The sequence below is a fragment of the Amphiura filiformis genome, chromosome 8 (genome assembly GCF_039555335.1).
Source record: "Amphiura filiformis chromosome 8, Afil_fr2py, whole genome shotgun sequence".
Lineage (NCBI taxonomy): Eukaryota > Metazoa > Echinodermata > Ophiuroidea > Amphilepidida > Amphiuridae > Amphiura > Amphiura filiformis.
The window spans coordinates 58,603,768-58,617,694 of record NC_092635.1 but is presented as its reverse complement, the minus strand read 5'-3'; the positions used below and the strand labels follow the sequence as shown (position 1 = coordinate 58,617,694).

The following is a 13,927-nucleotide window of genomic DNA, read 5'->3' as shown; positions in this document are numbered from 1 at the left end:
ATCCAAGTGTGATACGCTTTTGTTTATAATCTTTATTTATTCCCTGGTTTTATAATCTGCCTCAAAATAAAGGCCGTTGTTTTTTGAGAATTATATCACGAACATTTCACATTTGTCGCCAATAATTACAAATTCAATACACATGTTTAATTATTCCTTGTCACAATAAATGTTACGAACTTAATTTTGCAATTTTCAGAACTTGTGTAACTTTAAACGATACGTTTATATGTGGATAAACGATAATATATATAACTTTTAGTTCATTGTTCTGTTAATATCATAGAACCATAATATCATGATTCTTAATACCTGTCTTTATTTACTTCAAAGATTTGTAAATATTAATCATAGTATAAGCCCGGGGGGGGGCACTCCAACTTTGGAGGTGACGCGTATGTAGGGCTGTTAAGACCCCCTTTTTCAGCATCGCTGTCAACCAAAGACCCCATATTTTTTTACGAACACATGCTCTGTCACCCGAAGACCCCTTATTTTTCCATTTGATCTGTCACCCAAAGACCCTTACAAGTTCAATTTGAACAGCAACTTTCATTTATCACTGATTTTGTTACTTATTTTGAAAAAACAAAGAAATTTGAAGCCATTTAGAACTAGAAATTCGATTTTCGACGTTTCTGTAGAGCTTTTCGGCTCTCACCCAAAGATTCCATTTAAAAAAAGGTCATGTTCTCACCCAATGACCCCATATTTTTAACATTTTGCTCTCACCGAATGCCCAAAATCATGCTCTCACCCAATGACCCCATATTTTTTACATTTTGCTCTCACCGAATGCCCCTGGGTGCGAAAGTGTCAGCCCTACACCTACATCCATTTCAAATTGAAGTGCCCCCCCCCCCCCCGGGAGTATAAGTTGTCGCCCGTATTTACAAACATTAGCTTTCTGACAATTATCACTAAAATGATGATGATTGTCACTCCTTTAAATTTTAACCAGTGTGTTTTATTACAGGTTAACGTACGATGGAGTCCGTGCAACATGTTCATTCAAAAATTTGTAATGAGCTTTAGAGAAGGAAAACCGGGACGCCCTATACCACCACGTATACTCGCGCCGTCATCTATGGGGACAAAATTGGGAGTATTCGGTTCCTTGCCGACGGTGCATGGAAACAAACGAAAACAATTCTGCGTCGCATCTGATGCCTCTTGGTACTCGCGTGCAGGTCGCATCAAGTGCATTTCTCAAATTCGCCCATCATCCATGTCGCGCTTACCTGACAACGAATGCCTCGAGTGCATTCCGAGAGAAACCGAATACCCCCAATTCTTGCTCCATGCCTGTATCAAGATGGCGGCCGAGTCCCGGTTCTCCTTCTCTAATTCTGTGTTTTACCAATAATCATTGAGCATACAATCGTTGATTCTAACCGGTTAATCCAAAAAGTCTCTTATAGAATCGTTTTATTTTACTCATGGTGGCTGCATATAAGATAGGATTAAGACACGAATTCAACGGAACGACGATATTAGACAAAATATCACGAATAAGTCTATCGCTACATATAGGACAAACTAAGCTTACATAGAGTGTGTACAAGATAAACGGTAGCAAGCATAAATTCAAAGCTATTACGAGAGCCGCTAAGGTAATGGCAGCTTTCACATATCTATTCTTAGGATTTGAAGATGTATGTTCAGCATTTCTTGTATTTACTAGCATATTTGTAGAATCAACTCCGATATTCCTATGTCCACTTGTTGAACCACTCAGAGTGTTATTCGATGTATGTACAACATTACTTCTGCTTACAGTCAACGATCCACCCGGTTGGTCACCCCTCTCTTGCAACTGTTGACTTTGAGTATTTGAATATTCGAAGTCTGTTACTTGCATCCGTTTATGCAATTTACGCCGTAAAAGCACAACAAAGGCAACGCTTAGTCCTTCAATTCCAAGCAAAGGTAGAAACCCATTCAGAGTAAATGCTTGCGTTTGATAAATAAAGTCGTGTTTGGGTGGAGATCTACATTCCCGAGTGAAATCAAATTCGTAAACTGTTTCAGGAATGTTAACAATATCCCAGACAATCCATTCTATAAATCCACTGACTACAGAGTAAGCCCATACCACTGTTATTATACCTATAACCCGGTGTTTTGATTGCATCTTTACATATTTAGGATACTCTTTAGATATGAGTAAATACCGATCCCAACATATCATTAGCGTATTCAAGATTCCAGCAATGACAGCAATATTAGCTAATGTAGCAAATAGTTGACACAACGTTTTTCCCCACACCCAATATCCGAGAGCATATGTAGGAACGGTAAAAGTAATCACACATCCCATTATGAGATCGGCACACGACAGACTCAAGATAAATAGATCACTTGGTTTTTCTCGTAAACTACGAACTTTGTAAAACGCAACAATTGTTCCCGCGTTTCCAAGAAGAGTACCAGTTACTATAAGACACTGGATTGATGTCAAAATATATTGTACACCTTCAGGAATCGTCCAAATGGATCGGGACATGTCTTCACTCGCATTCATCATGATACACACAATTTGCGTAGATCCCTTAAATTACAACCAGGTGCTTCTTTTGCAACATCTTCATCACTGTTAAGTCGCGGTAAATAAAGTGAAGTGGTAAGTATTATCGTTTGATGCATTAGACATCACTGAGTCACTCAATTTCTTTTTTAATCGGTAGACTGGCTAGAGTTATTGAAGTGCCACACATAGACATGAAATGCACAATTTACTACACGGAAGATATTTGATTGAGTGCTGTTTTCAAATTTCCTCTGGCATTTATATTTTTATACTTAATTAAACGTTACGATGCAGCAGATATTCAGCAGCGACCCGGTTTTTCCTGGTGTCATTTTATAATACAATAATACTGAAATCAAAGCATATTGTTGCGCTACTATTTGCATTGTGCTAATTTTTGTGCGGATCAATTTCGCGCGTTTCTTTCACAAACAGCGCCTCATATTTCTTGAGCAACGTGTCAATCGCGAGTTAAACGGAGAAACGATGCAGAATAAAATCTACTTATGTTACGTATTGCCTTTTACATACAGGTTCGGTATCTCCATCTAATCGAATTTTGCATCTGTTTACATTTTAGTGTAGTGGACCTTAACACTTCAAGTTAATAGCTTAGTCAGTTGAGGCAGTTGAATTTGGAAACAGTCGACGCTGTGATAAGTAACTTTCCTCCTGCAGATGTACATGCTTGAGTTATTTGATCAATTTGTAAATCAGATAGGTAAAAATAATTTATGACCTAAATTACTGATAGTATAAAATTTACTTTAACTGTCATTCTGTGATTCGTAACGGTACCCTGTCCAATACTTAACATACACAAGAAAAGAATGTAATAGACGAAAAATTTACTGTCAATAAGTACTAGTCAAATCTTCATTAAAGCAAATTCCATAATGGTGAGTTTTGAGCTGTTCATTGTTGTCGTATGTTACAATAAAATTTACTTTGGTGCAATGCAACATAAATTGGAATACGTGTGGTTCACTAGGCCAAAGCTTTTTATTTGTAGATTTTTTCCATGTTTTGATGTTATTTTCTTCTTTTACCTTCAGAACGAAAGAAGAAGAAAACTCGCTGTCAAAATATACAATAAAATAATGGTTGAAGTGGGAATTGGAGGAGAGGGGTGTAATCCCAAACCCCTAGTCCCGCTTTGCCTTTTCTCCATTTTCTCTTGAGACAAAACTTTTTTTTAAATCTCTTGGGCTTTATTCGCAAGAGTCATTCCATAAGTGTCACTTGCTGTTTTCAAATTGGTTCCTTTGGTATTCATTTACCAAGTAAGTCTATGTCGGAGTGTCAGTTCCATAGCAGGTTAAAATTCATTTCTAATACGGACAATTTGTGCAAAAATGTCTTTTGGGCATTAATAAGAAAAACATTACATTTGATAACGGTTCTTTTCTTTGCTAAAACCAACAGTTTTTGTAAGAGTAACCCAGCTTTTTCATTTTACATAATTTGCAATAAATTTGGCCACTTTTATGCGGCTCTGAAGTGACCAAAGATATATGCAGTATGGTCACTTCAATTTGGTTTTAATTCGCCTACTGAAAATGCAAAATGGAAATTTGTACAAACCTTTATCACAAGCTAGATGAGATCCTAGGTTATAATCATGGAAAACATTATTGACAGGAACTGACGTGACAGTTTGACTCGTCAGGTTTATCTTTATGCAATTTAGACTAACAATTTATCAGTTATGAGACCAAAACGTTTGACATAATTCCTGGGTTAAGAGCAACCTTTTAATTAAAAGAATTGATTGAGTAACAATCGTTGCAACTAACCGTTTAAACCAAAAAGTCTCTTATAGAATCGTTTTATTTTACTCATGGTGACTGCATATAAGATAGGATTAATACACGAATTTAATGGAACGAAGATATTAGACAAAGTATCTCGAATAAGTCTATCGCTACATGTAGGACAAACTAAGCTTACATAGAGTGTGTACAAGAGAAACGGTAGCAAGCATAAATTCAAAGCTATTACGAGAGCCGCTAAGGTAATGGCTGCTTTCACATATCTGTTCTTAGGATTTGAAGATGTATGTTCAGCATTTCTTGCATTTACTGGCATATTTGTAGAATCGGTTCCGATATTCCTACTATGTCCACTTGTTGAACCGCCTGTGCTCATCGATGTATGTGCAGCATCACAGCGACTTACAGTCGATGATCCACCCGGTTGGTCACTTCTTTCTTGCAACTGTTGACTTTGAGTATTTGAAAATTCGAAGTCTGTTACTTGCATCCGTTTGTGCAATCTACGCCGTAAAAGCACAACAAATGCAACGCTTAGTCCTTCAATTCCAAGCAAAGGTAGGAACACATTACGAGTAAATGCTTGTGTTTGAAAAACAAAGTTGTGTTTTGGTGGAGATCTACATTCTCGAGTAAAATCAAATTCGTACACTGTTTCAGGAACCTTAACAACATCCCAGACCACCCATTCTATAAATCCAGTTACCAATGAGTAAACCCATACTACTGTTATTGTACCAATAACCCGGCGTTGTGATTGTATCTTCACATATTTAGGATACTCTTTAGATATTAGTATATACCGATCCCAACATATCATTAGCGTATTCAAGATTCCAGCAATGACAGCGATATTAGCTAATGCAGCAAATAGTTGACACATCGTTTTACCCCACGCCCAATATCCGAGAGCATATGTGGGAACGGTAAAAGTAATCACACATCCCATCAGGAGATCGGCACATGACAGACTTAATATAAAGAGATCGCTTGGTTTTTCACGTAAACCACGAACTTTGTAAAACGCAACAATTGTTCCCGCGTTTCCTAGAAGAGTAGCTGTTACCATAAGACACTGGATTGATGTCAAAGTATATTGTACACCTGCAGGAAGTGTCCAAATGGATCGGGATATATCTTCACTTACATTCATCATGATACACACAATTTGTGTAGATCCTTTAAATTAAAACATGGTGCTCCTGTTGAATCACTGTTAAGTCACCGTAAATGATGTACGTAATTTGAAGTGGTAAGTATTATCGTTTGACGCATTTGATATCACTAAATCACTCGATTTCTTTTTAATCGGTAAACTGGCTATGATTATTGAATTGAAATGCCACACATAGTCATGAAGTGCACAATTTAATACTCGGAAGATATTTGATTGAGTGTTTTTTTTTCAAATTTCCTCTGGCAGTTATATTTTTATACTTAATTAAACGTTACGATCTAGCAGATATTCAGCAGCGACCCGATTTTTTCTGGTGTCATTTTGCAATACAATAAAACTGAAAACAAAGCATATTGTTGCGCTACTATTCGCATTGATAACGGTTCTTTGCCTGCTAATATCTTTTCTTCGCTAAAAACAACAGTTTTTGTAAGAGTAAACGAGCCTTTTTATTTTACATAATTTGCAATAAATTTCGTCACTTCTACGCGGCCCTGAAGTGACTAATGGTATATGCAGTATGGTCACTTCAATTTGGTTTTAATTCGCCTACTGAAAATGCAAAATGGTAATTTGTACAAACCTTTATCACAAGCTAGATGAGATCCTAGGTTATAATCATGGAAAACATTATTGACATGAACTGAGTACATCGCAAACTTAATCAACAGGGCTACTACCCCCTCCCCTGCTGAGATCAGAAATACAACTCACGACAGATCTTATTGGAGGAAGCTTGTGACCGACTGCTTCGCAGCCGACAGACGACGACGATGACGACGTCGACGACGTCGACGACGACGACGACGATGACGATGATGATGATGAGATATGAGGGTGAATGTGGAACGCTTTGATTGACCCTCGTAGTTTAATTATTTTCATAGTTGTTAGAAAGATTCAAAAGCAAATAATTACAATATTTTGCAGCCATAATTATTATCTTTAAAATATATTCGGCCGTATCACATAGTGACGTTATCGATATTTTGGACATTTTCATTAATTTTGGTAAAGTAAGTATTTACAAAATTACCAAATTCTAACTATGGATGCTGCTTCATTAGTGAGATACTTGATTAATTAGCCTGGTCGTATGTGTTTTATTTTAAATTGTCTGTTTCATATAGTGGCGTATTTGCTAAAAGCCGTTAATTACGTGTATCTTGTCGTTCGCCTGGCCGTTCGAAAAAAAAAATCGCCGTTTGAATTTTGCATATCGCATTTTTGCGTAAAAATCTATGTTTTCGCCGTTTCACATACTGATGCATTTTGTGGCATTGAACTACAACAGTGTTATTTGCGTCGTATCTTACAATGTGTATTTTTTTTGCCGTTTCACATACTGACGTATTTGTTGATTTGATGAATACTTTAATAAAGTGAAGCATCTTTGACGAAAATAGCATTTATATTAACTTCATGAATATCTTCTTTAGACTGGAATGGTATTCGTTCAAGTAGATGGTATATTTGTTTCTTGACATACGCATTTTGCAAATACGACACTTTATGATACTACATTCAATTGCTTCAAAATTTTACCGCTTTTATGATCATTATTATTGTGACGTGTCATGTCAAAATCAGACACTTTTGGGCAGGATCGTAAATGGAGAAATAGCCAAAAATCTACCCGGGTGATTTTTTCACAATTTGGGTTTGTTGCGAATTTGTGATGTTTTTAATGTTAGAAATATTGTCTGATAGTTTCAGACTGGAATATAACTGGCATCTTGTATTTTTTGAGACATTATTCAAGGTAATTCCTACTCCCAACATTGTCAATAATATTTTTAGAGGCCGATATCTCAATTTCCAATTTTTATATTACCATAACTTACGAATTCATTATCTTTGCTTAGGATTGTCCGATTTCATTGGGGAAAATGGCGCTATGGAGCAAAATATCTCTATATTTAAGACATGTAAAAACCTCAAAATGTATAACCTGCCCAAAAGTGTCTGATTTTGACATGACACCTCACATTGTTACTTATTTAACAGTCACTTGTGCAAGGTGTCCCAAAAGTCGAAAATTATGCATCAGAATCCAACAATTTAAAAAACAACGTGTAACCCATATTACATGCATCTTATACACTAATTGTACTTGAATCTGTTGTCTGATTGCGAAGAAATAAGCGATTACATAATACACGCGTCAATTCACTTCATTCAAGTTTGAACTAGAGTTACTGTGGCTCACGAGCCACGAATATCAGGCGGTGGCTTCTGATTGACCTCATTTGACCTTCAAGGATAACTTGCATCACATTTAAGCCCTATTTTAACATTTGATATCATTTGACCTTTCCTGACCTGTGACCTCGGTTTAATACTCGTCAAGTGTCCGGGATCATTGTAGCCTGATTGGAGTAACTTTCAATTTGAATTGACCTTTGACCTCGGATGACCTTTGTGGTATCATACTCCCCAAGTGTCAGGGATTATTGTCCCCGAGTAGTATAGGTGCAGTATATAGCACCTATAAAAAACCCGTTTTAAAATGTTAATAAAACGTTTATACCCTTTATCTAAACCGACATTTAAAGGTTTTTAACATAATTCAAATAGTACACTCTCAGTGTTTCAAGTTTAATGATTCATTGGCTTTAATGCATAGGCTTTAAATGTCGTAATTAGTCCTTCAAGAACAGCAAGATCTTTCATCTAAAGGTGTATTTTTTAAAATCTCATTATAATTCCTAATGTGAACCTGGAAAAACAGTGTGTATTTTTTACATAAATCTGACGTGACAGTTTGACTCGTCAGGTTTATCTTTATGCAATTTAGACTAACAATTTATCAGTTATGAGACCAAAACACAATTCCTGGGTTAAAGGGGCATTTCGTGATCCACAGCCTCATCCCCCACTTTTCCCAAAAAAGTTGAGATTTTTACACCACTGGATATCTCTGGCTACATAATGTTTATGTACCAAATATTTCTTGCAGATTAATTTGTTTAGCAAAAATATCGCCAAATTTGAATTTCGTTCTGGTGCACCAGAACGAAATTACAACGTATTGTCTATGGAGCAGTGCAATACACATAATCATGCATAACTCGCAAACGGAGAATCGGAATCAACTGAAATTTTGGAAATAAGCTTTTTTCGTGGATATCTACTGAAAAATGTCATAAAAAGAGGGTGCTAGGATCACGAAATACTCCTTTAAGAGCAACCTTTTAATTAAAAGAATTGAAATGAACCTCTTGCCACTGATTGAGTAACAATTGTTGCAACTAACCGTTTAAACCAAAAAGTCTCTTATAAAATCGTTTTATTTTACTCATGGTGACTGCATATAAGACAGGATTAATACACGAATTTAATGGAACGAAAATATTAGACAAAATATCTCGAATAAGTCTATCGCCACATGTAGGACAAACTAAGCTTACATAGAGTGTGTACAAGATAAACGGTAGCAAGCATAAATTCAAAGCTATTACGAGAGCCGCTAAGGTAATGGCTGCTTTCACATATCTATTCTTAGGATTTGAAGATGTATGTTCAGCATTTCATGCATTTACTGGCATATTTGTAGAATCAGTTCCGATATTACTATATCCAGATATTGAACCGCCTGTATTCATCGACGTATGTGCAACACCACAGCGACTTACAGTCGATGATCCACCCGGTTGGTCACTTCTTTCTTGCAACTGTTGACTTTGAGTATTTGAATATTCGGAGTCTGTTACTTGCATCCGTTTGTGCAATCTACGCCGTAAAAGTACAACAAAGGCAACGCTTAGTCCTTCAATTCCAAGCAAAGGTAGGAACACATTACGAGTAAATGCTTGTGTTTGAAAAACAAAGTTGTGTTTTGGTGGGGATCTACATTCCCGAGTAAAATCAAATTCGTACACTGTTTCAGGAATTTTAACAACATCCCAAACCACCCATTCTATAAATCCAGTGATCAATGAGTAAACCCATACTACTGTTATTATACCAATAACCCGGCGTTTTGATTGTATCTTCACATATTTAGGATACTCTTTAGATATTAGTACATACCGATCCCAACATATCATTAGCGTATTCAAGATTCCAGCAATAACAGCGATATTAGCTAATGTAGCAAATAGTTGACACATCGTTTTACCCCACGCCCAATATCCGAGAGCATATGTGGGAACGGTAAAAGTAATCACACATCCCATCAGGAGATCGGCACATGACAGACTCAATATAAAGAGATCGCTTGGTTTTTCACGTAAACCACGAACTTTGTAAAACGCAACAATTGTTCCCGCGTTTCCTAGAAGAGTAGCTGTTACCATAAGACACTGGATTGATGTCAAAGTATATTGTACACCTGCAGGAAGTGTCCAAATGGATCGGGATATATCTTCACTTACATTCATCATGATACACACAATTTGTGTAGATCCTTTAAATTAAGTGGTAAGTATTATCGTTTGACGCATTAGATATCACTGAATCACTTGATTTCTTTTTAATCGGTAGACTGGCTATGATTATCAAATTGAAATGCCACACATAGCCATGAAGGGACTCGGAAGATATTTGATTGAGTGGGTTTTTTTCCTTCAAATTTCCTCTGGCAGATGTATTTTCATACTTAATTAAACGTTACGATCCAGCAGATATATAGCATCGACCCGATTTTTTCTGGTGTCATTTTGTAATACAATAAAACTGAAAACAAAGCATATTGTTGCGCTACTATTCACATTGCGCTATTTTTCTTTTGCGGATCAATTTCGCGCGTTTCTTTCACAAACAGCGCTTCATATTTCTTGACCAACGTGTGAGAAACGATGAAGAATAAAATCTACTTATGTTACGTATTGATTTTAACATACAGGTTCGGTATTTCCATCTAATCGAATTTTGCATCTGTTTACATTTTAGTGTAGTGGACCTTAACACTTCACTTAATACGTCTGTCACACTACGACGGACTGGATCAACGTACATCACCGAGTACAAAAATATTTTATTCGGTGGAAAATCACCAGTCCGGCAGAAGAATCGGTGGGATTTTGGGTCCGATTCCCGTTCGTCTCTATATGCGTTGTGGCCGCTAATAATCCTTCAGGCGTCTTATATCCGATCGTTCAACGTCCGACAAATGACCGGATTTGGGGGTCCGATTCCCGTTCGTTTCTCTATGCGTTGTGGCCGCTAATAATCCTGCAGGCGTCTTATATTCGATCGTTCAACGTCCGACAAATGAGCGTTGTGGCCGCTAATAATCCTGCAGGCGTTTTATATTCAATCGTTCAACGTCCGACAAATGACCGGCGAATCCGTGGCATGTGGCACCAACAGGGACGTCCACCCTATCAGAAAAGTGGGGGAGGAGAGGGTGTTAGAGGCAGTGACGTAGCAAGCACTTTTTCAGAAGGTGAACAAAGTGGGGAAAGACAACTTTTAAGGGGGAAAACTTTGACGAAAATGGTCAAATATTGGCTAATAAGTACAAAAGGGCTACAAATCTGATATATCAGGGCAACCAGCGTCTGGGGGCAATAGAGGTGAGAAACCTTTGGACAATGAAGGCCCAATTGAAGCCATTTGTCATTTTTTGGATCAATTTTAGCACTATTATTGGGTACTATTTTAGTTTGAAACAACCGCAAATTGGTGAAACGAAAGCCTAATTGAAGCCATTGAAAAGTTTTCACCATTATCATGATTATTGTATAATATAAACAATTGTTTAAAAAAATAACACGTGGATGTCCATAGCAGAAGCAAAAAGGAAGACTTGTCCATTTATCAAAATGAAGGTCCAATTGAAGCCATTTGCATGGGGACTGTAGGGCCTATTTACATTATTAGGCTTAGGCCTATTGTGTAAAAATTTGGTTTTAAAAATGGAAAATTGTTTTTGGTGCATCATTTTTACACTATTATTGCCTTAAACAAAAAACAAAGAAGGCCCGAACTGAATTTGCAAAATTTATAATGTTACACTGATCCACTGACACTTAGATATAAGACTTCAGACTCGTAATTTCAGGTAAAGCATGCATGGATTGATATGTTAAAGTCAGTAATAGACCTAAGTCTTTGGTGACAAAATGTCACGGGCCCTACATATCGACGGACCGGCAGTAATTTTCACAGGCTTTTGGGCCAAGGAACCACATTTAAGCACTGCCTATAATAATCACAGGCCTATACTTAGGCTTACTATATACTATCCTGGGCCTACTCAATAACGTACAATTTAACCTTTTCCATGTTTTCTCTTCTTTTTTCTTTCTTGTCAATCACTAAAACTGGTAGGAATTTGATATTGCGTCCTCTACCCTTCAGAAAGTGCCCCTCCTTCAATACTACTAACATGCATAGGCCTACTAAATTACGTGCAATTTCCCCTTTTTCTACTTGTCAGTCACTTAAGTACTGGGAGAAATATGATATTGCGTCACACACCCTTCAGAAAGCCCCCCCCCCCCCATGATCGATGCACATGTTCGTCATAGGCCTACATCCGGCACAAGCGCCTGCGAAATCTTGCAAACACCTGCGGTATATAAACGAAAGAATAACGAACAAACCCAGGGTATATATACAGAACAGTACGAACACACATCGGACAACTTCCGAACATGTGTATTCGAGCACACTCCGTTTCAAGTTTTGTGCATGCACAAAACTTGAAACGTATTGTCGACGGACTAAACAAACATCACCTAACACGAAACGCATTTGGTGGATAATAGCAGGAAGAATATAAACGAACATTGACGTACACTAACGGATTTGCTAAAATACCATCCGTTTCTTATACGGAAGACAGATCCGGTGTAGTGTGACACTAACACGGTCTGGGTCAACGTACATCACCGAATGCAAAAATATGCTATCCGGTGGTGAAGGCCTCACAGGAACGTAGTTGCAACGAACACGGGCCGAGTGCAACGAACAAAGAACGAACATGAACGAAAGGAGAGCGAACAAACTCCGGCAATATGCAGCACCATACGAACACACATCGGATAAATACCGAACATGTGTATTCGGTACACTCCGATTCAAGTTTTGTCCATGCACAAAACTTGCCGACGGATTTAACGAACATCACCTAACACGAAACGCATTTGGCGGATGATAGCAGGACATAAAAAGAACATAAAACGATCATTGACGAACAACAACGGATTTACTAAAATACCACCCGTTTCTTGTACGGAAGACCTATTCGGTGCAGTGTGACAGACCTATAAAGTTAGCTTTGCCAGTAGAGCTAGTAGAATTCGGAAACAGTCGACGCTGCACATCGACTACACCTGGCAAATAATTCTTTTAGTACGGACGGGAGAACTAACCAATAGAAATACTCCTAGCGAATCACGTGGTTGCCAGTGACGACGAAATTGATTCTGATGTACAAACTTCATACCTTCGACCTTTGATGCCTACATTTTGACTTTGGGTAGAAAAGTATGTTTGACGTGTACATGAACATGCGTGTTGAAAGACTACGGTAAGCTAACATCGGCGCTTTGAAACCAAACATTGACCAAAATTCGGATTTGATTCAGTTTTGAAGGGTGAAAGATGCGTAGCGGCGCATTGCATAGTGGAGAATATCTATTGTATTTTTATACTTAGCGTGAGTCTATTATACATCCCTATACCCTCAAAGACGGAATAATATACGAAATGTCTTCTAGAGAAGATCGAGAGTCTTATAAGACGCATGAGATGGAAAGCCCATTTTTTCTCAACGCGAGCAAAGAAGAGGAAGAAAGTAACAGTGAAAGTGAAGCCGATGATGACATGAATGAAAACTATGGATTTAAATCAAAACGAACACCTCCACAAATCGCGGAAATGGCGGACTTTGAAAATGACATGCTGAACATAGTAGATAAACTGCAATTCAGGCAAGTGAACAATGAATTCCAAACAAAACTAAATGAAGACGTAAAGCAGATAAATGAATCAAACAAAATAATCGTCCACGCAGATAAAGCTAGAAACCTCTACCAAATGAAACCAGACGATTACGAGCAAATCCTAACAAATAGTATCACGCAGAAATACAAGATTGCCGAACAAAATGTTAACGACGAGATAGACAAGGAATTTGATAGGATAGCCGACACACTCAACATCAGTGATAGAATAGACAGAACAGTGAGAAAACCTGCTTTTGTGACTCTTAAAGACCACAAAGATAACTTCAGACGCTTCTATAATCCAAAGGTTCTTTAGTCGAAGGTTCGCTAGTCCGAACATGTGTTCATAGCATTCGCTAGTCCGAATTTTAAAAGAGGTTCTTTAGTCCGAAAAAAATTAAAAAGAGGTTCTTTATTCCGACGCTTCTTTATTTCGAAGGTTCTATAGTCCGAATTTTAAAAAAGGTTCCCTATAAATCCGAATATTAAAAGAGGTCCTTTAATCCGAATTTTAAAAACGGTTCTCTAGTCCGAATATGAAAATAGGCTC

General features: G+C 37.5%; 3 protein-coding genes across 3 annotated transcripts; all 3 read right to left on the bottom strand.

The window, feature by feature from the left end:
- Nucleotides 1-1,390: 1,390 nt before the first annotated feature.
- On the bottom strand, nt 1,391-2,524 carry LOC140159633 (histamine H3 receptor-like). The gene has a single exon (XM_072183128.1). The coding sequence runs from the start codon at nt 2,522-2,524 to the stop codon at nt 1,391-1,393; it is 1,134 nt and encodes a 377-aa protein (XP_072039229.1).
- Nucleotides 2,525-4,321: 1,797 nt separating this feature from the next.
- LOC140159632 (histamine H3 receptor-like) lies at nt 4,322-5,455 on the bottom strand. The gene has a single exon (XM_072183127.1). It carries the CDS (start codon nt 5,453-5,455, stop codon nt 4,322-4,324), a length of 1,134 nt encoding a protein of 377 aa, XP_072039228.1.
- A 3,275-nt stretch (nt 5,456-8,730) lies between these two features.
- On the bottom strand, nt 8,731-9,861 carry LOC140159631 (D(5)-like dopamine receptor). Its single transcript, XM_072183126.1, has 2 exons — nt 9,115-9,861; nt 8,731-8,979 (listed from the first exon to the last, which is right to left on the bottom strand). Exons 1-2 carry the CDS (start codon nt 9,859-9,861, stop codon nt 8,731-8,733), a joined length of 996 nt encoding a protein of 331 aa, XP_072039227.1.
- Between the last annotated feature and the right edge of the window lie 4,066 nt (nt 9,862-13,927).

Excerpts from the sequence above, each read along its gene's own strand:
- LOC140159632 (XM_072183127.1), bottom strand. The coding sequence starts at position 5,455 with ATGAATGTAAGTGAAGATATATCCCGATCCATTTGGACACTTCCTGCA.
- LOC140159633 (XM_072183128.1), bottom strand. The coding sequence starts at position 2,524 with ATGAATGCGAGTGAAGACATGTCCCGATCCATTTGGACGATTCCTGAA.
- LOC140159631 (XM_072183126.1), bottom strand. The coding sequence starts at position 9,861 with ATGAATGTAAGTGAAGATATATCCCGATCCATTTGGACACTTCCTGCA. Across the intron at positions 8,980-9,114 it reads AACCGGGTGGATCATCGACT|AATAGATATGTGAAAGCAGC; the intron begins GTAAGTCGCTGT and ends TCAAATCCTAAG.